Below are 25,928 nucleotides of genomic sequence, written 5' to 3'. Positions count from 1 at the left end.
CTGCCAATACCGCTGTTCCATAAATGAATTTGGCCCCTCGTCAACGAATTACCTAACACGCAGAACTGTGTATGTGTCACATCCAATTCCAACTCACCGGCTTTGCTGGTGTGTGTCAGCTGGAGGACTTAATCATCAATCGTCAATCATAATAAGCGAAACACATTGATAGGGCATCTTTTCACCCCCCCCCCCCTCCCTCCCTCCCCCTCCCGCACAGTTAAATAAAGTGTAAAGTGAGAAGTTAAAACTGACCTTGTTAAATCGGGACCACAATTTATATTCCTAATTTAGTGTATGGATTAATTAGTCTTGGCAAGTGCGCGTATCAGCTTCCATCTCCGCCTTCACATCACAGGGCGCTTTCAAAAAACATCTCTGGAATGATTTCTGTCAATGTAATCTGCATACGCCGTGATGTGTTATTTATTTTATTTTGAATATTTCCAGCGCCACACTTTTAATTAATACTTAATTGGACAATTTATAGAGAGGACTTATTCCGGCGTTAGCCTCTAATCAATAGCCTCCATCTCCCATCATGCAAAATTAATCACTCTGACCTGTTATCAGTGCGGCACGAGTACACGCACGCACGCGCGCGCGCGCACACACGCTACCTATGATGCTAACTGGCATGCATTTTGCACAAGGCTGAGGAATCTGGCTCATATTTCCCCCCCCCCCTCTCTCTCGCTCCCTGATCCAGTCCTTCCCCGTCATATAGATCGCAAGTCTGCGGGGGCCAGAGGCGCTGACAGAGCCCAGATGCTCCCAGTCTGTCTGGGGGACTGGAGAGACTGGTGCCACGGGGTCCTGGAGCCTCTGAAGTGCCGCCCCCTCCGTCAACAGGACCAAGGCTAGACCTGCACTTTCTCCAGGCTGAGACACTCTCCTTCCCGTGCCGCACGCTCAGATTGATACGTGCCGCGAGAGGCTCCCACGTAATGCGGCCCTTCATCAGCCGGTCCTAATTAGAGAACCGTGGTTCTGTTCTGGGGTTCACAAGGTTACAATGACATACTGATACAAGGTTACTGGCACACTCTCAGCTCTCAGGGTTTCCTCCACTTTCTCATTTAATCCGGCTCCATCTCATCATGAGCATCCTAAACAGAGCAGGGGGCTCTTTGTTCTAAGAGAATAACACACACACACGCACACACACAAAAAAAAAAAGACGCCTGACACGTCTCCAATCGTGGCGCTTTCCCTCTCAAAACACAAAGATCATTACAAGGGCATCAAAGGATGCCATGTTTGCGATGATATTGCTCTTTGTAGTGGCGGCGTAGCATGGCGGCGCGAATCGGTATTAGAGGCTGCTGCGGCAGCTGTCGCGGCTGGCCGCACGCTGCCTCGGTGTCAGGGCCTCCGAGGCCATCCGGTCCCGGCAGGCAGACAAGAGGGGGAGGAAACCCGATAGCGCGGCCAAGCCTCAGTCTGTCTATGCGAGCTATCTATTCCTGTGTCTGACTGGCTGACTATCTGCATGTCAAACACTCCTCCGGCTTCCCGGCAGCAGTGCGCCGATCTCGGCTTGCCTTAATGCGCTCCCAAAAAGTTTCTAATTCCTTCGTCTTATTTTTTTCTAAAGCTGGCAAACTTCTTGGAAATAATAAAAGTGGCTATGAATGAATCACTGATGTGGCTGCAGGACCCCGCTCGGGCTCGCTCGTTTTCTACCGAGGGGGAGCAGGTTGCCGAGTTATGAGCCAACATGTATAAGGAGCAAGACACGGAAGCATGGAGTGTGTTTGTATTTGATGTGGGGGAGAAAATTGTTCTATAATGAGGAGGGGTGGCAGGATATGAGATGGGAAGTGGGGAGTTGGAGACAGGATGTAAGTTATGAGAAGGAAACCAATGTTGGGAAATGTCGTCGTTGCGGCCGCTATAAGCTGAAATATTCCTCACTACGGCCGCCGGTGATTAATGCAACCCGGCCGGGTCAAAACTATGAACTCACACTAGCAACGCCACCAAAATATATTCTTTGTGGGGCTCAAATGAGTGTGTGCCATGCCATGTGTGTGCGTGTGAGGGGGGTTAATAAATGTTGAATCAAACGCCGCACGAGACACTCACACTCCTTAAGGGTTGCCCATTAGCGGTGTGTGGGTGCATGGGGAGTTTATCAGTGTCTGGGTGATTTATGAAGTCAGACTCAATATCATCCACTTCACCCACACACATATGGACTTGCACATGTGCGCACATGAGCACGCGTGGCCGCACGCGCACGTGCACCCACTGAAACGGGGGGCCGATATTAGGGCAAAATTAAAGCTTTGGCATGATGAGATGGACTCAGCCTCCTTTAATGGAATTCTGAATGTTGGATATCCAAAATAATAAAACACTAATAATCCTGCTAGTACCAATATATCAGAGGGTATGTAAAAAAAAGAAAAAGAAAACTCAAAATAAAATAAAAAAAAAAGGAGGTGTGAAATATTTAATATAAAGCGTTGCCTAGGGTACCTGAGCAATTACACGGCCAATTACTGGCAGCATGGCTGACGCTTTGATGCTGGACTTGTTTTCGGCAGCTCGAGACAGCAGCAACTCTGCTTGCTAAATTTGTAGCATTCCACCGAATTTAGTTAGCCACAAGCAAAAAGACGAGAAAAAAAAAAGAAAAGAAAAGAAAAGAAAAGGAGGGTGCTTACAGTGCACTTCAGAGTGTGCCGAGCTTAAATGGGACCCCTTGTGGCTGTGTCACAACTCCCTTCGTTAGGGGGCTGACTGTAGCCTGTAGTCACCACAGGCATCATTAGCCCTCTGTGAAACCGCAGACTGGCTCTCATTCTTCATCTGCCTGTCTGCCCGCCTCGACGTCCACGCTTACCGTTGGCGCTCCAGCGGCAGCGCGAGCCGGTCTGGATGAGGAATTCAGAAATGCGGCAAAAAAGAAAAAAGAAAAAGTTGAAATGTATTCAAGGGGAGGGCCACTGGAATTGGATCAGGAAAGGTTAGAGCCGAGGTTATTTTGGGAGGGTGGATTATTAGGCTACCTGCGCCGCACAGAGTCGGAATAACTATGGACATGTCAGGGTCACTCCGGAATTGCATTAGACAGTGAGGAGAATCAAGAATTTATTTAATAGGGGGGAAAAAAGAAGGAAAGCGTCAACGCAACAAAAGATCCAGAGGGGGGGGTGGCGGAGCATTGGAAATGTTCAGTCAAACCATACACACACATTTACACACACACACACTCCCTGCTGCCCCCTCCATATGGTCCTTCCAAGATAATATAATTCCTCTCAAAAGGGATCAAACACGCTTATGCAGGGAAATAAAATAACATATAAACATGTAAGTTGCGGATCAAATGTACAAGGATGAATTCCAGGTTGAAATGTTGCATGTCAGTTTTGCCGTTCTGTACTGCCCTCTAATGGAAAACACTCCACTCGGAGAGAGCAGGGAGGAGAAGCAAGCAAGCGAGCAAGCGGCGGTGCACAGACACGCGTGAGAAAGACACGCAGCCTAATCGGAAATGAGCCCAAGGCAGTCAACTTTTTATTGTAAATAAACACAATTAAAAATGATGAAAGGCGCTAATTTGACACGTGGAGACGCGTTGATTTGAAAGGCGCCGTATATAATGCATAAGACATCAGCACTGGAGGTGGATAGTAAGACGAGAGCAAACAATGAGATCTAAATGGAGACTAAACAAATACTCCACTACAAAGCTTTGTAGCGGCAAAATTCTGAGCCTTTATCACTGGATGTCGAACAAAGCACTCGCTTGGCAGGAAATTAAAAAACCAACGAGAGGTACAAAGACTAATTCTGCTCTCAGGAAAAAAAATAATAATAACAACAACAACAACAATGCGAGAGACATATTTTTAAGGGAATAATAACTCTTTAGAAAAACCATTCCAAGCACTATCTGGCAAACGCAGCCGAGGCCCACGGGAGCATATGTTTGTAATTCCTACTGTTCTCTGTTTAAGTTATTTTTGCACATTCTAATTCGGCAACAACTCGCGAGCACATTAACTATGCAAGCATCTCTATTCTTAGATTTTTAAAAATGAATTTAAATTGAATATTTACACTCAACTTGGTGCATGTGTTTTTTTTCGTGTGTGTGTTTTCTCTTCATACTTGATAGAGTTGGCGTCGGTCGTGCGTCAGCCTTCCTCGTGGGCGAGCAGCCATTGTTTGAGGTGGTCGCCCCTGCCGCTCATGTACGGGCCGCTCTGGCCACTGCTCGAAATGACTCGGTGGCAGGGGATGATGAGCGGAATCTGGCACGGGCAAACAAAAGAGGAATTCATCCCCGAGGAAGCGGACGTGCAACTTTTGCAAATGTTGTGCAAGCACATCTCCGCACGCAAAGCCCAGACACTTTGATGTCTTATCTTTTTCTGGAAAGGTACAATTATATTTCCTGTTTTATTATTTATTTATTTTTGGTATTTATTTTAACCAGCCCGATATAACAATTCACTGCAGAGAATTGAATTTTGAGAAGTGTAAATACAGGGAAATACGCGAAAACAAAAAGTCGACATCGGCGGGTAGGAGTCGCTCCTTTTGACAAGCTCTTCCTGGTAGAAATGTATTATGTATGAAAGCGCCTGTGATTTACCGCATAAACGGTGCAACTTTCAAGTAACCGGCGATGTGAATCTGCAATTTTGTGAGCGCGGTAAAACAAAAACAAAAAAGTGCCACAACACAAACGTCTGGTTTGATCGCGCACAATCCCGCATTCGGGGTGATGGCTCAGTCTATGGCGATAAATGTTTTCCCACTCTTTAAAAGCGTAAAGCAAAGAAGCAATCAAAAATTTATGGGCAAAAACACCAGCAGGATGAATATTCAATCGAGAGGGTGTCAACATTAAGATCTGATAACCCTGTGATCATTAAAAAGAGAAAGTCGGTGGAGCGTTTACACTTATTGCAGGCGACTGCCAGGGGGGGGGGGGGGGGGTTCCCGGGTTCTTTGTAAACTAAATGGCTGGAGAAAGATTAAACAAGCCAGCCTAAAAGACTTCGATCATTGTAAATTCACAACAAGAGCGGCGGCGACGCTCGCCATGAATCACGGCAATTATTTCACGTCAAAAGCTCCTCCATTGATTGGTGTTACATGTAAAAAAAAATGTCACGGCGGCGTGGCTGTAATTTCTGGTTGATCATAACTTGATGGCTGCCGCTGCATATAAAAGTTGGATGTGCTTCGCGCTTCGCTTCAGATCCATCATTAAACCCGCTCCCATATCAACAGCAATAAAACTTTCCGAGCCCCAGATTAACCTTGCAGACAGAGAAATACTGCTCCAGTATTCAGATCAATATTGTTCCCCGGGTTTGGAAGGAGAGCAGGGTACCCTCAAGGCCTTCGGATCTGCCTCCTGATTGGGGGTGGGGTGGGGGCTTTAGCGGTGGATGTGTGAGGATGCTCCACACCGGGCTTTATCAATACTCAAATCCTGGTGAGGAACGAGTGCCATGGAGAAGGCGAGGATCGATTGAGCACACTGAGCTTTTCGCAGCTGAAGCCCGAGCCGAGCGGCGCTGCTGACAAGTAATTGACACTGACAATCTGACTCTGGATCAGTATCAGTGGCTCAGGGCTCAGGCTCCCATCTTCCCTCAGCAAAAGGGGAAGAAGTGTGTGAATGTGTGTGTGTGTGTGTGTATAAAAAAAAATGACTAGAGAATATTATTCAGTCATCCAGAAGCAATGCCACTGGCTAGTGTACCTAATAAAGTATGTACAAAAAAAGTTACATAATATAAGACAGGAAGGAGATGTGGCTGGGCTACATTTGTGTACGAGACATTTTCTCTGTCTTAACCGGCGGTGCCCACAGCGCTACACGGGCACCGCTAAACGGCCTTTGATCAAAGAGTTTGATCAAAAGGAGACACGCCACTTGCCCTCTGGCCCTCCGTTTGGCACACACGGCCCAAAGACGTGCGGGGACGAGCTTCCTCGGTGAGATTTACGGAGAAAAAAGGTAAAAAGACCGGCGTGTAACGCGGGACAAAAGGTGTGGGCTTAAAATCGTGCTGGAGGTCGGCTTTTTCTTTTCCTTTTCCCTCGTCTGCCGTTCTCTGAGGGGGCCCGTTTACTTTGCCTGGCCTGGACTGGGCTTCCAACAGGATGCTTGTTAAATAACACATCCTGCATGAGGGGAAGACTTGGAAATACTAGTGTCGTATTGAGTTACAGTTTTTAATACTTTTTGAATTTATTCCTGCACTGTTTTTATCTGTGGATGCTCATTAAAACAAAATGTTGTATGGCCACAAAAAAATGTTTAGCTACAAGATAAACTGATGAGAGCCAATATACAGTATTGCCGTTACAAATGCTGAGTTTAAAAGGTCTGATTTATTTATTTTGGTGGTTGAAGATGTAGAATAGCTTTACTTTATATCAGGGGTTACCAACATGGTGGCCGCACTTAACCCCCAAGGGCCACATGAGTAGCCCGCAAACCTGCAATAAAAATAGCTTGCCAGTGATGGAACATGTGATTTCATTCATCTGAAATTGTAAACACTTGCAGAGATTTGTAACAAAGTAAATAAAAGTGCTGGATATTGATATTTATCTCTTTCCTACCTTGTTAAATCATTGATTATGGAGCGGAATCATGGTCAGGGCATAGATGAATGTCATTCATAATCAATAACATCATTAAAAATATGGCTCTGACTATTGGTTATTTTAATATTGGATGTATACGTCTATTTTTTCAATTATTTGATGATTTTGCTGGAAAAAACAAACACTTTTTTTCTTTTACTTTCCATCTCTTTCCTCAAAATCATGAATTGGTCTGTTAGATGTCAGAAAAAAGGCAAAAATGTTGATCATTGCCTTCCTTTAAAAAAACAGATATTTGCCGAAGACAATCAATCTGCTGCTACAAAAATCGGAGAACATTTGCTGAGGATCCGGAAAATTCCTCAAAATAGTCGACTTATTTGAAAATCGATTCGTTGCCATTAATTGTTGCACCTTTAATGAAAAGTAATTTGAGTAAATTTGTTATTTCAGAAGCGCGTATCAAACTGGTGGCCCTTTCCATTTCTCAGTACCCAAGCTGTACTGTAGTCATTTCAAATGACCCCTGACCCCCCCATTTATTTTGAGAACATATATTTAGCTAGTACATAAAATAAAACATTTGAAACATCTCCAAATTATGAGACAGTAAAGAGTACAAACAGACACGTTACTATAGCATATTGTTAAATTACCAGCTGAAGGATCTAATACAGTTGTGCCTATTGGGTGTGTGTGTGTGTGATTGCAACTATGCTCTTCAAATATGACTAAAACTACATTCAATCTTATTCATCATCATACCTAATGTCTCACTAATCACACCACCACACGAATCAATCAACTTACTCATTATTGGCTATAACTGGCTCATCATTTAAAATTTCTAGTCAAAATGTCTCACTATCACTCATTTTCTTTTGTAAGTGTAACTTTGTCCACACACGCAATGAGTGATTGCAGATCCTCGCTATAATCACACTAAATGTGTGGGAACGGCAAACCCGTCAATCACACGTACCGGGTTCTTTCTCATGGCCCCGCCCACTGCCCGCGCCGCTCTGGGGTTTCCCGCCATCTCAGCCAGGCGCTTGTAAGAGACCGTCTCCCCGATTTTCACGTCTCTGAACAGGACGTGCAGCACGCGACTGGTGAACGTGTCTGCAGGAAAGGGAAAAAAACAAAAAAAAAAACACGAAAAGCTGATTTACTCATTTCATCAATCAATGTGAGTTGACAAGAAATGAGCAGGAAAATAACCACTTACAGCAACATGGACAGCTGCATTGAAGTACACAAATCAAAAGTTTGACACATTCATCTATGTTTAATTTGCCATCAAGCACCCGCTTCCCAGCTAAACACATGGAAGTCCCTCCATTTGACCTTAGCACCAGTAATAATGCGGTACAGTAGCTGATGTGGGAAAATTATTTCCATGGCAGGAGAAAAAAAAAAATCTAGGTTATGCACTGAAAGGTCACAGCTAAAATTAAAAAAGTTGGCTCCTTCATTTAAAAGGATTAAGAGAGGCCAAAAAGACGGCAAATCTGCTCCAGATTTTTAATAATAATAATTTGAATGTTGCATACCATTTGTGGCAGCGGGATGACTTTGAGGTTAATCAGACCAATTTGTCCTTTTAATTGCTTTCTATTCAGAGTAGATTCATTATATCATCTCCACTTAAATGGCAGAATTCTTCAAATCATCCGCAGCTTAACCGGCCACATTAACAGCTCTGATTTCATTAGCACTTTAGCAGTAGCTTTATCTTTTTTTCTTTTTTTTTTTCTCGTGGATTACCAGACAGTGGCAGCGAGGCGTGTTTGTGTAGGCTGCGATTGATAAAAAAAAAAAAAGGAGGAAAAAAAAAAGAGAGTCGCTGTATTTGAAAAAACCTTGAGACGCTCCGACGGCGAGCTTTTGTAGCGAGCGAACAACACTTTGCGCGCAAGCGAACACGGCGCGGGAACAATGGTCTCGTTATCAAGCGGGGGTGAACTTTGTCGAGTATACACAAGCGCGTGTACTCAGTCATGAAAATTCAATTAGTGATCTCCCATTCTCTCTCATTTATATGGTCTAAGAGAGCACATGACAAGTGATCTAGGAGAAATCCCTCTAAATTGGCATTGTGTGAAAACATGTCACACCCCTGTCTCACTTCTACAGAGTGAACATCCTTTTGCTCCCCAGGCTCCCTTCGCTACCTCATAGTCACTCTCTGCTACACAAAGCCACGCGAACAAGGCAATTTGCCTAAACTGGGGGGAATAAGTGTAAAACCTAAAGGGGATACGTTTGATTGATGCGCACCCATGTGAGTTCTTTGTCTTGAACAAGGCCCGTAGGTACTGTTTAATAATTTTTCAGGTAATAATCACGCTGTCAACGAGATGACGGGCTCTTAGACAGAGCCAATGTTATGACGAGGGAAGATACGCCCCCCCCCCCCCCACACACCCACCACCACCACCACTCCTGTCGCCGCATCCCCAAATTTCTTTTATGCATTACTCCCCCACACAAAAGTAAGTCACTTTTGCCCTGCATGATGTGCATATTGATATCGCCTTGTCACTGATGTGCAGACGACAGTTTGCCCAGACTTTAGCGGTGACAAATCCCGCGTCGACGCTTCCCCGCAAACAACCCAAAATTGGCCTTTTTGCCCAAAAGCAGCAACAAGCTCTTGCTGTTGTTTACATTATTATTTCCCCCCCCCCCCCCCTCCCTCACAACTAATTCCAGTCAGCCTCTTTTCCAGGAAGAAGAGACGCCTCCAGAGGTGAAAGAATTGCACTGCAAAAACTGAAATTTTAAGTAAGATATGATTTGTTAAATTTCCCCTAAATTTGCTTATTTTGCTCTGACAAGTTAAGATTGTTAGACAAGATCATTCTATTTATTTATTTTAAGATACTTAATTATCTTATTTTATCAAGCAGTCTTGGCATTGAGTGTTAACAGCCAGTTTTAAGTAGTGTGAGGCTTAAAACAAACATTTTCCACATTTTAAGACGACTAACCAACATCAAAGGCCCTGAACTGGGGTTTCATAAATTTAATTTTCGATAAGATTTTGCATAATCTCGTAACAAGATAAATGGGGAAAATACGTGTGAAAACAACCAAACAAAAGTGCAATGTAGAACTTTATTGTAAGCATTTATTTTTCTTGTAAAAAAAAATCATCAGTTTGTGGCTCTTTTGTTATATTTAACAAGCTTATTTTTTCCTCTTTCCAGTAAATACAGTAGCAGCTCAGTGGTTCTATAGTAGTAGAACGTCTACCTTGAGACTGGGAGGTTGTGGGTTCAATCCCTAGCTGGGTCATACCAAAAACAATAAAAAAAAAATGGGACTTGTTACATCCCTGCTTGACACTTTACTTGTTTTTTAGTCTAAAAATACTATTTTCAGGACCGCTGTGGTTGATATGGGGCCTCGTATTATTTTCTTATTTGTCAAAATCTTACAGGTAAATTCAAGTCACATTTTCTTGTTCTGTTGGCAGATATTTGTGCTTATTTGGAGCTATAATGTTCTTTTTTTTTTTTTTTTCTTAAAATTTCTACTGTCCTTTTTGCGGTGTGCGCCTTCATCGGCGTCGGTGACAGAAGCTCCGCTTGGGTCACTCTGCGGAGAGCGGCGGGTTCCCTCAGCCCCATACTTCATAAACAGCTGCGTCTGAGGTCAGGACCCTCTTTAGATGGGGTGCAGTGATGTCAATTGTTTAAATAAAAGTTTACACACATGCCCATAATTATGTCACAGGTCATTACCTAGCAGGATGCCAGGTAATAGAGCGCGCAGGCTGCGGGCCGAGTCGGATCGAAGGGATCTGGTGATTATGAAGTTATCGACTCCTGTGATTGATTTGCTCATTATTTTGGATATGAAAGCAATTTGGAAGAGGGAAGGGAGGACGCACAATAAAAGTGAATTCCATCAAGCGCGCTAATGATGGATTGAGTGCGATGACTTCTAGCTGACAGTCACCTCGTCGCGCGCGCGCACACACAAAAAAAGAAGAAAAAAAACGACAATGGTGGAAATGCAGCTACCTCATTATCCTTTGTGTCTAATGGGAGGGAAGACTTTGACTCCCAGTCAAAGTGTCTCTGGAGTCTTGAGGGATCGGCGCGTTTGAAGGCTGACGGGGTGCTGATGATTCTCTGATTATTCGATATTCTGAAAACGTTCATTTCCCTAATTCCTCTCCACATCACAGGGGCCGGGCCTGGTGAGTGTCTCATCTCGGCCTGCGCTGTGCACAGGGGGAGGTTCAGGCTCCTGCAGGAACGCAGTCATCTGGGCTTTGAAGAGCGCCCCTGTAAGCCCCCCACCCCCCCAACCAACCACCAACCTCCCGTAGCCCCCCCCCCCACCTTTCCGCACGTTCCCTGCGCCGCTTACCGAGACTAAGATCCTCTCGTCTGTTACATATGGATGTATAATTAATGAGATAAGAATATGCATCGTTTTAAGAACCCACGATAGTGTCTGTGTTTTCCTGGAGGTGGTGCACACACACACACACACGTGTGTGCACACAGAGCGTGAATGACACCCGCACGCACTCGCCATCCCGGTACCTCAGAGGACCAAACTTGCGTGTGATGTTGCGTCTGACAATCAGTCAAGACGCGGCGGAAAACCGGCACCTCGGCTCTCCTTTCATGTCACCTCTGCGGCTCAGGTATATGGTGACAGCTAATATGAAAAGTGGCTTGTTTTGTCAGAAACGTGTAAATAAACATGGCAACACTTCAAGCGAAGGTCACAACTCAATATTACATGACAAGTGTAGCGAGAGCGCTGTCGCATTGAGGCTCTCCCGCAAGATAACTGAGCAAACAAAAGTTGCTTGTCACAGACTGTAATGACCTGATTAAACTTGTTTTATATTTCTTCTCTCGCTCATTTGCTTCCCAGGCATGAGTCGCAACGCTTCATATTTATGAATTAAGCAGAAAAAAACAACAACGCATCCCTCCATTGTCCTTCCTCAAAAGACAAATACTCTTGATGCAAACATTTAACATTTTTATACACGCATGGCCCGTGGTTGCCACTACTGAGAGCAATCGGGCCCTAAACCCTGTATTTACCGAGCCCCAAAACAACAGGCGAGGGAGGCGAGGTGCAACACAGCACAATCACCTATTCAGATCAGGTACTAATGAAGAATTCCATCTATCCTGAAATTTAATTAAAACCCCAAAGACTTGAGATGAGATGCGATTTGAAAGAGCCTGGGGCTGGTACACAAGCACTTGGTGGCGAAGGGAATCGCACTGAAAGGTGATATCGTAATTGGTCCTGATGTATTTCTGCATTGCCTTTGCGGGAGCGTGGGACTGTGTAGCTGCATACGGGGGTCTCCGCGGAGTACCTGCTCATTGAAAATGCCATCACTCAAGCACTGCGGGTCTGCATGAAATTAGAGGGAAAGTGAGGCCTGATTGCAGGGGAAGGCAGACACAATTGTTAAATGCATATATTAGGGATTTCTTTTTTTCTCTCCGTGTGTGTAGGTGTGATTCGCCGTCTAAATGAGCGCTTTGGAAAATCTTTAATGCGACACTATGAACTTTCCAGGTTCAAGAACGGCTAGCATTTAGCCGATATTCAACATTTTGACGAATATCGCCATCGGCCATCTTGTACAATCATACGGCCAATAATAGATCTCTTTAAAAAAGTGTTCAGGGGAAGAAAAAAAATCAGGGAATCACTTATTTAAAGGAATACTTGACTCATTGAGCCATTTTCAGCAGCAAAAAGTTTATATTTTGTCCAGAATTAATTTGGTAACTTCATTATTTTTCATGCACAATTAATACCTTTAAAAACAAAATTTTCCACTTGCTGTCGACTGAAGATGACATCACCTGTGCTGAGGAAGCAGGTAACGACCAATCATGGCTCACCTGTTTTTTTGAGTTTGGTCAGCAAACTGAGCCATGATTGGTCGTTACCTACTTCCTCAGCACAAGACGTCTTCTTCAAGTGGGAATTTTTTTTTTTTTTAAGTTATTGAATTGTACAGGAGAAATGATTACGTTAACAAATTCATTCTGGACAACATATTAACTTTTTAATGCTGAAAATGGCTCAATGAGCCAGCATCCCTTGACATTTTCATAGATGCCTCTGACCCTGAGAACTCTTTCACCTTCTGTCTTTGTTTGAAATTAAAACTAAAATAAGTAAAATTTTAATTCTTCAGATATTTTGCAATTTAAAAAAAACTTTATTTACTGTAGCAAACAACAGGGAGCTATTTCGTTTTTATTTAACTTTTGAAGACATGCTACTACCCCGGGAAGATCCCTGAATTTTTGTTTGATTTGTAACTATTTTACAAACCCTAAACATTGTTCAATAAACATATGCTTAAAATAAAAAAAATAAAAAAGAGCTGGAGTTGGTATTTTAATTTTTTTTGATGCGGCTCCAAATATCGGTTATCGGGCGTCCTTTACTACTAATAATGAAAAAACCTTATCGGACTATCTCTACTAGCATTGTTTGCCAACTCGACAAAAGCACAATTAAAGACTTTTGTCTTTACCCGCCGCCCCGCATCATTCACACACGCGCGGCGTGAAAGGACACTAATTGTCCTTTTTTTTTTTTTTTTTTTGTGCCGCACTCATTCCGAGGGCCGAGGTGGCTGCCCGGCGCCGACAATAAGCTCATTCAAACTTTACCACCATTCACATGTTCTCATTAAAAGAGAGTGTGGGGGAAGAGGGAAAAAAAAGGCGCTTCCTGTCTGAAAATGTCAAGAGTGGAATTCGATCAGTTTCAAAGAATGTGCCAAGAATCATGGGAAAGCTTGCCAAGACTAACACGCGTGGTAAGAGCCGCCACAGATTACTGAACCAAGTTACAGCTCTGTGTTCTGTTCTTCCCCTCCCGCTCTCTCGCAGCTATAAAATACTTCATTATAAACACAGAGCGCCAGTGAGTGTAAGTGATGTAACTGACAATTAAGAGTGAAAGGCTGATCCCGGCCATGGCTCTGCAAATATTTATCCATGACAGACCTGCTCCGAGGGCGGGGTGGTGAAAGGCGGGCGGCGGGAGACTCCCAGTGCTGCGCGGATCGGCGAAGTACGCCTGGAGCCATTCGACGCAGCGCCGCAACTCGGGGCTCGTTTCCGCCCGGCCGTCGCGGACCACGCGGCAGCTCGGGGGGGGCTGGCCGCTCCTGCGGGGGAGACGAGGTGGGGGATCAGAGGAGCAATCACAATACGACATTCCTGCTCGAGCCTGCGCTAAAATACGCCACGAGGGTGTAACTGGATGCCCGCGGGGTCACGCGGGCGCAGGATGACATAATTTACGGAGTGAAATGTAAGTTGTTATGGGGGACATGCTCAAATACAAAGTTACACCGTTCTTCTGTCACTCTGCTTTAGGTAAAGAATAAAAACAAGCTGGAGAAATGTAAAGACATTAAAGCAGTCACTTGGAACACGGATATTTTGAACAGCATACGTTTTTCATACATCCGTGGTTTTTTTGGCCTTTATTCCGGAGGGAATTGACGGGTTACTGAAAACTCCGTTTTGGCCAAGCCTGTTGAATTATTACTAGAATTTTTCAAGGAATGACTTTTTTCAAGAGTCTGACTGACAGCGGAAATGTAAAGTCACACTAGGGCTGTTAGTTGCCAATTAATCCATGAATCGTTCACATCGACTGTAGGTCACTGAACGTTTTTTTTTTTCTCCTGCCTTTCTTCAAGATTCTGATTGGCTAAAAAAATACAAAGATATTAACCCAGGCCCTTCAGTTGTTGTTGTTGTTGTTTTTTTAACAAAAAAAAAAAGGGTCTCATACTTGCACATCTTATGGGCTTTATTATAAATTGAATGCACCATTTAAGTCACCGAAATCTTATGCTGCAAGGCACATTTCATTCACAAGGTAACGCAGTGTGCTTTACATAATTGAGTACAACAAAATAATTTACAAACAAATAAGCAAATACATGTAAAACCAAAGTACAGAAATATAAGGGGGGAAAAAAACATTTGAAAACATCTATTTGAGAAAATGCTTTAAGACCTCAATCATAAGTATGGGGGGGAGCATATTTTTAGCCTTTACATTTAACTTCTGTTTCTGTTGGCGGCTTATGCCATTTGCATGCAGCAGAACAGCTAAAAGCTGCTGCGCCATGTTTGCTTTAAACTCTGGGCTCCACTAATTGACCCGAGTCTGCAGACCTCAGAGCCCTCCTGGGTTTATATCCTATAGCATTTCTTAAAGTCAGTTTTTTTTTGATTGTGCCTTCTCTAAAAGTGACTGTTTAGGGATTCTGATTGCAGCCATTGAAGGCACTTGGAAATTGGAGAACAGATCTTTTTAACAACATGCATTTTTTTCATACATACAGTAGATGTCTTTGGCCTTTCATGCAAAGGCTAACTACAGTTTAAATGACTGAAAACGTCACTCAGTGTGCCTTTTCCAGGAATGACTTTCTTCAGGATTTTGGGCCAAATGACCTCACATACGACACATTTTGTTTGATCCATAGTGAGGAAAGAATTTGTTTTTAAAAATACACATGGGTATTTTTAACAATGTATACTTTTCTATGTGTTTTGGCCACATGCAGACTGCGGTTAGGTCACTGGAAAGACTTATTTTGCAAAACTCCAAGCACGGTGAAGGAACATTTCATCTTTTTACTGAAATCATTGTTATATTACGACGTGAGATTGTGTTTATTATTTCATCACAATTATAGTTAAAATAACTTAACATAAAATGTATTTAGTCATTAAATACATACAGATGAGATCAACATATACCATGTTCACACATACATAACTGTATACAGCACATTTTTGTCTCCAGGCCTTTCATCTTAAGACAAAAGATAAGACCTTAAGACTGGCTTCTTTTTTTTGGTGTAAAGTCTCAGTGGCATTTTCCAGTAATGAATTTCTTAAAGATTGTGAATGGCTCAAATAACCTCACATTTGACATATTTTACTGATCTCAGATGGGAAAGGAATTTTTTTGAAAATACACAGAGGTCCTTTTTACAATCGATACTTTTTCTTTCTATGTGTTTTGGCTACATGCAAACTGCAGTTAGGTCACTCCAAATAATTTTGGAACACTGCACTGCAGCCAGGATGAAATATTAAAAAAAATTATAATAATATGCACACTGGGAAAACGAGAACTTCTTAAAGTCAGCCAATCATCATGACTTTATTTTTGTTGTATTCATAAATTACATGCAGACTTATGCTATGCCAATAATGTCAAAGTTTTAAAGATTTTTTTCCACTAATTAATTTGCTAAGGTAATAATAACATGACATTAAAGTGCAATAGTTCATCATCCGAATTATGATAATAGCACTACTTGTTGCTTTGACATACAATAGATGGCCTGGAAATGTGTTTGCATGTGGCAAGATTGTTTTTAACATTTTAACAGTGAGCAGTTTTGTTTTTTTCTGACATAATGTGTCGGGAAAAAATGAAATTAAAATATGCTTAAACTAGTGTGGTCCTACCCTTAAGTGCAAAAACGATGGAAATATTAAAGAAAACATTGTTAGGCCAAAAGGAACAGTGGTAATAGTTTAACAACATTAAGGAAGTGGGAGTCATTTCTAGGGGAGGGGGCTAAAAGTCTTGCAGCTGTTTGAGGAAAAAGTTAAAGAGCTCAGCGTTAACAAGAGTTTCAACTCTGCTTGGGTCTAGTTGAGAGTTCATGACAAGAATAAATGGATTTTTCTCTCTTTTTTTTTGGGCCAGAGCCGCACTGGCGAGCATAGCGCTGCACTTGGACGTGCATCTTAGCATGAGTAGACGCTTGGAGGAATTTGCCGACGGTTGAGTTGGCATCACTTAACAGCTGAATTTCTCTCTGCCGCTGACCACCCCCTAGGTCAACGTGAGCAGACTGACCCATATTTGACACTTAAAGACCCTACTGGGAAGGTCCTCTCTTAGCCTGTGCATTACGGCAAAGTGGACCTCAAGCTGTGATGCGGATCTTAAAGCGGGCCGCCAATTCCATTAACTGGTGTACAGCACTTATAAATAAATAATATCACCATTTAAGTGCCTCCCTTTCAAAATTGGCTTATCCTGTACAGTATTAATAATAGACATTTACTTTGTTAAACACACAGCGCGGCGTCCCCTTCTCCTCCTCGCCAAAGTGTCTTCACACTTGTGCGGGTCACAATGTGCAAAGCATCTTGTTACCTCAGCGAGGCAGGAGGGCTTTTTCATGCCATTTGTTGTTCGTTAGTTAGCAGAATTATGCAAAAGCTATCAAAATGATTTCGAAGAAACTTTGTGGAGGGTTAGCGCATGGGCCAAAGAACATATCATTAAAATTTTGGTGTGGATCCAGATTAAGAAAATAAATAATAAGTAGCGATTGGGGATTCTTACTTTCCAACTTTGGTTAACATTTAAAGGGCATTTTTCTCGACTAAATTCTGATTAAAGCATGAAATGCCAATGACTGAATATAGACTTATGACAGAGCTTGGTACCTACCGATACTCTTATGTCAAACACGATCCTTTCCGGGACTCTTTGATACCGTTTTCCCCTGTGGGAAGCATCAAACCTTCACCTCACCACCATAATATCGCTATATGGGTTAGCAACAATGAGGTCAATTTCATATCTTTCAATTCTCTTGGACATTTGAAGTTTCTGAAGTCCGCTTCATCCTCACTTCACGGGAGACTTGCAGTAATATGCTTCCTCAATATTGAAAGTCTGGATTTTTTTTTAAGAGAGAATAATGAGTGAATGTAAATTTAAAGAGAGCCTGTTTTGGTTAGAAAATGGATCACTGCAATACTTTGGTTTGGAAGGGACCGGGGCAGCAGCCAAGGTTCAGTAAATGACTGCAAATTAATTACCACCTATTACACTGCTTTGTGACCTTGTTTTAGTTATTGCATTGCTCATCGTTAAGACCCTTGAAAAAGAGTTTGGGGAATTTGATCAAATCACATTATTTTGCTTTTGTGAAGAATTAAAGTCTTTCTTGTTCAGCTGGTGGTTGTAGTGAACGCATCTTATTATGACGGCCGGCAATGTGTTTGGGCCATTTTTATTATCTTATTAACTAATTTGCTCCCAAAAACGTATACAAAGTTATATTTTAAATATTGCCATGGTCACAAAAACGTATTTAGATGTTTTTTGTTTTTTTATGTTCGAGCACACAGAAGGCTTTGATGCAGCTTCTGACCTGAAGAGGTCACTTGAATCAATGGTAGTTATTACAAAAAACGGCCAAAAGGTGTCAGCAGAGTATAAAAGATCAACCAGGGCTATGTTGCAAAAAAGCTCCTTTCCCCATTGTTTTCAACAGGTTTGTAATAATGATGAAACTTAGCTCTATTCTAATGCTATTTGCTGCAAAACGGAAAAAGATAGGAATATACTTTTTTCCTGATGAAAGAAGAGACTCTAATCTTTCTTTTGGTAGGTCTATGTTTTTATAGTAATAGAACAAAATATTCTGTCAAAATCCAGTAAAACAGCCGGGAGCGTAGAGGGTTGCTTCAGTGAAAATGGTTGGGAGTGAATGAGTTAAGCAATGGATTAAACATGATTTTGGGCTGGTCTTTTGTTGATGTTGGTGCACAGTGGTGTATAAAAGCAATATACACTTTAACATTACAATGTTCTGGTAACTCAAACTAGATGGCATTTTTTGATTTCCTGAAAAAGTAGTGATTTTGGAGACGTGAGGATTATTCCTGACAGCAACGACAAGCACCTCACACATTTTCACTGGTCACAAAAGTTAAAAATGATGTTAATCAGTGTTATATTAAAGCAACCAACCAAAGGCCTTAAAAAAAAAAAAAAAAGGAATTTGTTACACATAGCATGCATCTCATTTGCATTTTGTATTGTTTTTGTTAATATATTCTTACTTTGCACTCAAGTATAGCACATAAGAAACCAAAAAGCTAATAAACTGGTTTGTGAACTGAAAATACACCGCGGGCATCTTACAGCTTTGAACGTGTAGTCTGCATACTTCGTAACTGCTTTTGAGATAAATGTCACAAAAAAAGTCTCATAAAAGTAAAACTTGCTAAACTACATTACTCCATATGTAGACTTCTTTGTGCGACTTAACAGGCATATTTGTCCTCCCCCACAATTTGGGTCAAACAAAGAATATGACTTGAGGGCAGATTCAACTGTGTTTTGGTGCTGATCCAAATTGGGATTGATTGGCAGAGGTCCGTGCTCCACTAGTGGCATTCTAGTAATTGACACGTGATGCCAGGCTTTAAGCGGCGGACTGCGACTGAGCATCTCCGCCTGGTATAGTTTGTGGCCGTGCGATGAAAAGCCTCCCGGGTGCCGTTGAACGGCGGCTGTAAATACAGTCCGAGGTGTGAATACTCTCATTTCTACATAAACCACACAGCAGTTTATAGTTGGAAAGTCGCAGGCCCGCCAGCGGGGTCCTGTGCCGAGACCCTTTCAAACAATGGCCGTGGCTCATGGCAATCTCTTGTCGGCATGGGTGAGTGCCCAGCCAGCCCCTACTTGTCATTGTCTCTCTTTTCTATCCCCTCCACCACCCTCCCCTCCCCTCCCCTCCCCTCTTCTTCCTCACCATTTCTCTATCCTCCCACTCCAGCTCTTTCACTTCTCTGCCCTGACACCCACCATTCCCCCTCACCACCTCTTTCTCCCTGCAAGGATCTCCAGGCCACCTCTCGGTAAACCCCCCCCCCCCCCCCCCCTCACAACATCCTCTATCCCTCCGCACACACACACCCTCTCTCTCTGCGAGAGGATGTTCCAGCCGCTGCACACTGACAGCTTGGGGATATTGTGTGTGGAAATGTTCCTGTTGGACCCGCAGGCCCTTACAATCTACCGGACAAAGGCTAGCGCACCTTTGCTTAAGGCGCATCACCTTTGACCCCCCCCGGTTCGCACTTCACACTTGTCACCGTGGTTAATTCCCCCCCCCCCCTCCCCCAAAGCCCCACCCTCTCTCGTCTCTCCGCTCCCGTCACGGATGCGCCTCGCTTTCAAGGTGCAGGCGTGAGTGATACAACATTGACAGTAGTAAAAGTTAATGCAATGCAGCACATGTTATGGCTGGTAAACAAGAGCCAAATAAATAAATAAAAGGGGGGAACAACATGAGTGGAGCTGAAGTCTGTCACCTCCAGGTGCGATGGGGGATTGTTTCTAAAGAGCACGAGGGCAGTGGAGATGTATGTTCGGCGCAGGCAACATTTCCACTCTCCTCAGTGACTCATAAATTACCCGGCAACACAACAACATTGTCGACTTTAAACTACTCATGAGGGGATGTCATCTATGGGTTGTCTTAATTGCAAGTAAAACATCAACCAAAAAACACCAGACACTTAATTTATCAGTGCTGAGCTGCACTGTATCTTGAATTAAAACGTGCCACAACTTGAGTTTTTGAGTCATTTGTTTTTTTTGCTTTGTGCTGCAAGTGAGCTTAAAAGAATATATGAACACATTTTTTTAAACAATTTATATTTTACATAGATATCTTTAGGTCTTTTTGACTTGAAAACTATAGCCTTCTTTTGACACGTCTTACAGTATTGTCGTTTCAGTATTGTGCTTTTCCAGGTAACGCTAACTCGCGAACATTAAAGATCAAATACTCAGTTCCGACATGTCTTAATACTCAAAAGGTGCCTTAACTGTCATACAAATTTTGGGCCGGGACTACAATATGGATCTTGAGTAACTGCCACTGGTGTAGTACATTTGAGTAACATCACTTTGTACCATGTGTACGAAGCAGTGAAGATGTACTAGAATGCTACGTTTGAGGCTACTTGCTAGCACGCTGCCGGTCAGTTGTGATCAAAATCGTTAAAGGTGTATTCAAGGATTTTTTGACGCTGCGTCTTCCGGGTAGATCATCCTAATGATTATTTCTGGATCCTGTCAATCAATCTGCCGTAACGATGTCGTGCGTGCTCGTTAATAGCTGCGCATGCGCACTTTGAGTGTTTGTAGCATGTAGCCGCTGAGCTTCGGATTCAGCCATTCATCGTTGTAGCTCCACCAAGCTCACCGCATACTTTGAAAATAGCTGAGAGCCGCAAGAGGGCATTCGTCTATGGTTTGAGGCCGGTTGCAGAGAATGATGAAGATGATGATGATGATGAAGATGAGCTCGTACGCTAGCGACATTTGAGAGGCGTTTCCCCCGGACGAGCAGGAGAGCTGGTACGATGGCTTAAAAACGTGACAGACCTTCGGAGGGCCGTTACGAATGTAAATAAATGTATGATGTCCCTATTTTATGAATAGTTAGTTTTGAAATCAGTGGCCCATAAAAACTGTTTGTTTGAATATATTACATTTATTTTAAAAGTGTGACTTGGTAACTAAAACGCTTGAATTATATCAACGTTTTTCAAGAGGTATACAATTTGGCCCCGGGCCTCGAGTTTGACACCTGTGCATTAGTGGTTAACACTTGGGAGTTAATATGAGTTTGATACGGAGGTGTGTAAGAATTGATTTTCAACCTTGGTAAATGGGTATTTTATTTTAATTTTGTATACAGTATATTTTTCATTTTGGCTTTTTGTCCACATGCAACCTGTGGTTGAGGTCAAGGAATTGTTTTTTTCCCCCTCCATCCAGTAATTGCTTCCAAAGCGCTCCTCCACACACTTATTTTTTTTCAGACAAAGAAAAATATCTCCATCTATACAAGTCTCGCGGCTAGTTATCATATTTTGACTCCATCACAGGTAATAACAAATAATTCAGGGCTAGCCAGGATGCACTGCACTAAAAAGAATATTTCCCTTGATAGCAGATTGTGATTCCAGAAAATTTCTAATATTGTGCTCCTGTCACAATCAATTTCCAATTACCATAAATCATTGCTGCGCAAAGTGGGAGTCATTTGGAGCGCAGCCTATTTCCTAATATAAAGAATGAATTGCACATTTGTATAATATCGCAGGTTATTTTATTCATCCAGGAGGAAACAATCAAAGGAGACAAAAAGAGACAAAAAGGCTGTCGACTTTAAATTTACCAATTTTCTCAGTTGTACTTTGGGTCTCTTCTTGCACAAGTCTTCAGTCAGACTTTTTCTATCAAGTGCAGAATGAAACAGGTTAGCCACAAACTCTAATTGAAAGGAATCTGGCGAAGGGTGTAATGGGTGTACCGCACAAAAAAAGGGGGGATAGAAAAAAAAAACTCTGAACTCATGCCTCCATCCTGTGAAGCGTGATGGCGCTCATCCTGACTCGATCGGCTGTCACTTTTGACACAGCCTGCCAGGGTTCTCCTTCACCGATCATGGGTAACATGGCGGGTCAGAGGATGAAATAGAAAAGGCCAAGCGTGCTCCAATATTTTCCCCGGCCTTATAACAGCACATACTTAACTCGGAGACGTCAAGGACTCAAGAGAGCATGAAAAAAGCCTAAAATGACTGTCTAAAAAGGCAGGAAGGGTTTGGGGGGGGGGGGGTTGCAAAACACAGCATGTCTCTATGAATGTCAAGATCCTGATGGTCTCCGAAGCAGAAGCTGTGATACAATCGTAAGCCACTTGCTCAAGGCGGCTCGTTCAACCATTTGAGGATCATTCAGATGCCGATCTAGCTACTGCGGCATTAAGAGTCAAGAGCTTTCAGAGTGGCAGGCGGGACAGGATGCTTCCTTGTTGTCCCTCTCTGTGGGCGCCAATTCCTATTTTAGTGTGCAAAAAAAACAAACAAAAAAAAAAAACAACAGGGCAGGATAAACGGCTCTGGAGATATCCAACTCCTCCTATTAGTGAGTGACCACCACGGACTCAAGGCGATGCATAAAAAGGTGGCGGCGGCAGGTGCAGAGGCGGCAACAAAGCACACAACAATTAGGCCTTCTCCCAGCTGGCGAGACACAGGAGTCAGTGAAGGCATGTAATACCACAGCCTTAACTCTTACTCCATTATGTAGCGTATCCGCAGCCCGAAGCAGCAATGTTTATCTACAACAGACTACTGAGCAGTTTCAAATCGCATTTTTAGCCCCTATTCTCAAGTGCCACAGTAAGAGATTCCAATTACCCGAATGGTAAGGAGCCAGCGAGGGAGGCATAAAGTACATTAGGGATCCCCTGTAACTGCGGGGACCTTTTAGAGGCTCCGCTGAAGAGGGCCGAGAGACCGGGGAAGGGAGGTGGGGCGGGGAGGGGGACGGTGACCCTGCATGGATAGCCTCTGTCAAAACTTGACCACGTCAAGCACAAAGGCATTATGGGAATCCAGTGTCACCAAGTCCTAATTACTGTCTGTGTTCAGAGCAAATTACTGCCTTGTTCCTCTGATTAGCGAGGAGGCTAATCTTCACCTGTGTACGCCAGCACTGCTGAGGGCCCTTGAGTGTTAGCGCTTCGTCTTCTGTAATTTATTTTTAAATCAGTGCCCGCTCCCAGGAGTTTTGAGTGTTTTGTTGTGAACCGCTTACCATGATCCCCACCGCCACCCCCTCACCCCTAAATCCTTGACTAAATCCTTGTTTGGTGCCGCAGGAAGATAAGCAAGAACAACACTTGGGCATAATTGACTCGTACTCCTCTCCAAGATGTCAGAGCGAAATCATCTCGCTGCATATTGCCTTAGTATGTCGCGCGCCGCGTACTTCTGCATGTTGCAGATACAGAATCCAATCAAGTTGCAAAACAAACTAGTTCAACCCCTTCGTGTCGGGGAAAAACTTCCCGGTCGACAGCAGGGGGAAAGGCAAAAAAAAAAAAAAAAGTGCAGAGGAGCTGCATTTAGCAGGAACTTTCGCTCGCCGCGCCTCCTGACTTTACCCTTGAGGATGCGTTTGGGAGAAAAAAAAACGCAACATTTGCAGGATTCTGTCAGCGTCTCGCCCGTCTGTGCGTGGAGCGTCACAGGTAGCGTTACACAGGTGCTGCTCTGCACAGGAAGTGGCACACGGAGCTTGATTGGGACGGTCCCGGGAGAGCGAGGCATAAACATAGTGCACAGATGGGTCCAGGGGCCAGTGGGAGCAGCACCTTAATGAATACACAGCTGAGTACTACACTTCACAACATGCAAAACAATATTCCGGGGCGGCCGCGGTGGAAAAAAATGGAACAAAAATGATCTGAATATCATTACGCGATGAATTATTCATGGCCATTTCTAGGGAGACCGCGTCAAAAAGTCCCTCGGCCTGCCGTCTGATGGTTTCATTCAAGATCTCAGCAGATATCCGTTTGTATGACAAAGCAGTTTAAGTTACAAATGTAAGCAGTTTATTTAGGACACGGTTGGGTCTCGGGCGCCGGCGACATAACAATTACGGGTGATTAAAAGGACGCACCGGGCTAAGTATGAACAGGCCGAGAGAGAAATGATGGAGAGGAAGAAAAAAAAAAAAAAAAAAAAAAAAAAAAAAACATACGTTGTTGATGTTTCCTCCCGGTGTGTGAGCACATCATGTAAACAGGCCCCAAACAGGGAACACATTTAGCATAGTGCTATTCAGCGTGAACCGGGATTGATTCACAACACTACACGCGCGCGTGAGAAAAAAAAAAAAAAAAAAAAAAACGATAAATGCATCACCCTCAGATATTTCACACCAGCGTCGGCAGTGTGTAAAAAGCTGTTGTGACAGCTTGGCTATTGGGGCTGCGTTGGATGGAGGACGCCTGGCTGCGTACGAATGCCAAATGCGCGCGGGGGTGACGGCTTTGACAGAAAAACACTCCGCCTCGGAACAATTAGGTGCTTCTCGGGGCCCCCGTCCCGTGTTGCCGGCGATAATGGAAAGCTGTGAGGATAACTGGTGATAAATAGACTTTAACACCCTCCTCCTTAAAAGCAATGCAGGCCCGCAGTCCTCTCATATGCTTAGCTAATCATGACCATGGCCGGCAAATTCATACAAAAGACTAATTACTGTTGTACTTCACTTGAGTCTCAAAAGGCCTCTTATAGAAGGACTTGGGGGTTCTCCTGCTTCTTTTCTCCTCTTGATGGGTATTTTTTAACAAGTAGGGCCTGGCGCGAGACAAAAGCGTTTAAAAAACCGTGATTGCTTTCATCCTCTTTAATTACATTCAGAAATGGCATTTCTGCCACATAATACACCCCTATTGTTTCAGAATTATCTGGCTCGGGGAGGAAAATCTACAATATTTGACGACGCTCCCGAGCTAAATCGCCTCTTGAAATTGAAATATGCTGTGGAAATCCAAAATAAAAAGCCAGCCCGCGCCGCTGATACACCGGCGGCTGCTTGGCATTCTGCGGAACGCCATTATTATGCATATCCAGGTAGAAAGTTAATTAACCCAAAGCTTAAGCTAATTATGGTAGCAGAATGCTATCAACCGAGCGCTTTCAGTCAGACAGCTGTCCGGAATTTCATTTGCTAATCATTTGTCTTTTGCCAGAGCATATGGTACATTTCCCCGCTATCACAGCAACAACAAACAGATGAAAATCATTAACTAAAGACAATGAGCAATGTGAAAAATCAGACACAGATTTATGTGGCTTTGTGTCGTAGGAGGGGTGTGTGTGCGTGTGTATATGAAAAGGCGGATTTGCGGCCCTGGAAAGTACAATGATCATTTTCGGTCGGAGCCACTCAGGATTTTAGGCAGATCATGTGACCTGAGCGTGCTGGGAATTCAGATGCACAAATATATTGTTTATATCTATATGCAAATGAAGCTGAATGTTTATCCGTGTTAAATTAATTACAGTTTTCTATAGGAGCTTGTTCCGAACAGTTTTTAGCTTCTAGCACCATTTTTTTTTTTTTACGCTGTTAAAAAGGAATCCCTGAGCTCGGAATTAAATCAATTATTTTGCAAGAAATGTTTCATGCATTATTTTTTTTCCCTCGCTGCTGCTCTCGAAAACACATCACAGAGGCTGTTTAAGGGTGATTGATATCGGCATTGCCTTGCGACATTATCAGGCAATAAAGGCTACTCAGGTTCTAATGCAACATGTCATACACAGCCTCCTGTAGTACATTTCTATTGAGGACCTCACAGGCTAAATTGCTTTCCCCCTCCCCACCAGCGCCGTCTGCCCCCCTCACCCTTCCTCACATCTCAGCCCGCTTGACAGACAAATTGATCAAAGCATTGTAAAATAATATGCTCACAAAATGTCTCGGGGCAGGAGTCCGGCCTTTTTCCCCCTCCATTTTTCATCCTAATAAATAAAAAAAAATAAGATTTCCTCAGTATTACATCTATGTGAAAGACTCAAGCAGCATTATATTTCATACAATAGTAATACGCTGTAAACAAAATATGAAGTATTATTTTCCGTCAGTATG

The 25,928-nt window shown here is 43.2% G+C and overlaps 1 protein-coding gene across 5 annotated transcripts in view; it reads right to left on the bottom strand.

Moving 5' to 3' along the window:
* LOC147163549 (methylated-DNA--protein-cysteine methyltransferase-like) overlaps positions 1–25,928 on the bottom strand; it is a 35,779-nt gene that overhangs the window by 3,923 nt on the left and 5,928 nt on the right. For 4 of the 5 annotated variants that reach the window (XM_086092452.1, XM_086092454.1, XM_086092450.1 and 1 more), the window contains exons 3-5: positions 13,611–13,774; positions 7,571–7,710; positions 3,497–4,268 (exon numbers count right to left, since the gene is read on the bottom strand). In XM_086092452.1, coding sequence (XP_085948578.1) covers positions 4,152–4,268; positions 7,571–7,710; positions 13,611–13,774 — 421 coding nt within the window. In that variant the 3' untranslated portion in view covers positions 3,497–4,151. Of the gene's footprint in view, positions 1–3,496; positions 4,269–7,570; positions 7,711–13,610; positions 13,775–25,928 lie in introns of those variants that run through there. The other variant, XM_086092451.1, reaches the window with a different exon arrangement.

The sequence above is a fragment of the Leptonotus elevatus genome, chromosome 13, assembly GCF_054856555.1.
Source record: "Leptonotus elevatus isolate MCC_2025b chromosome 13, RoL_Lele_1.0, whole genome shotgun sequence".
In the NCBI taxonomy this organism is placed as follows: Eukaryota; Metazoa; Chordata; class Actinopteri; order Syngnathiformes; family Syngnathidae; genus Leptonotus; species Leptonotus elevatus.
This window is presented reverse-complemented; position numbering and strand designations above follow the sequence as displayed.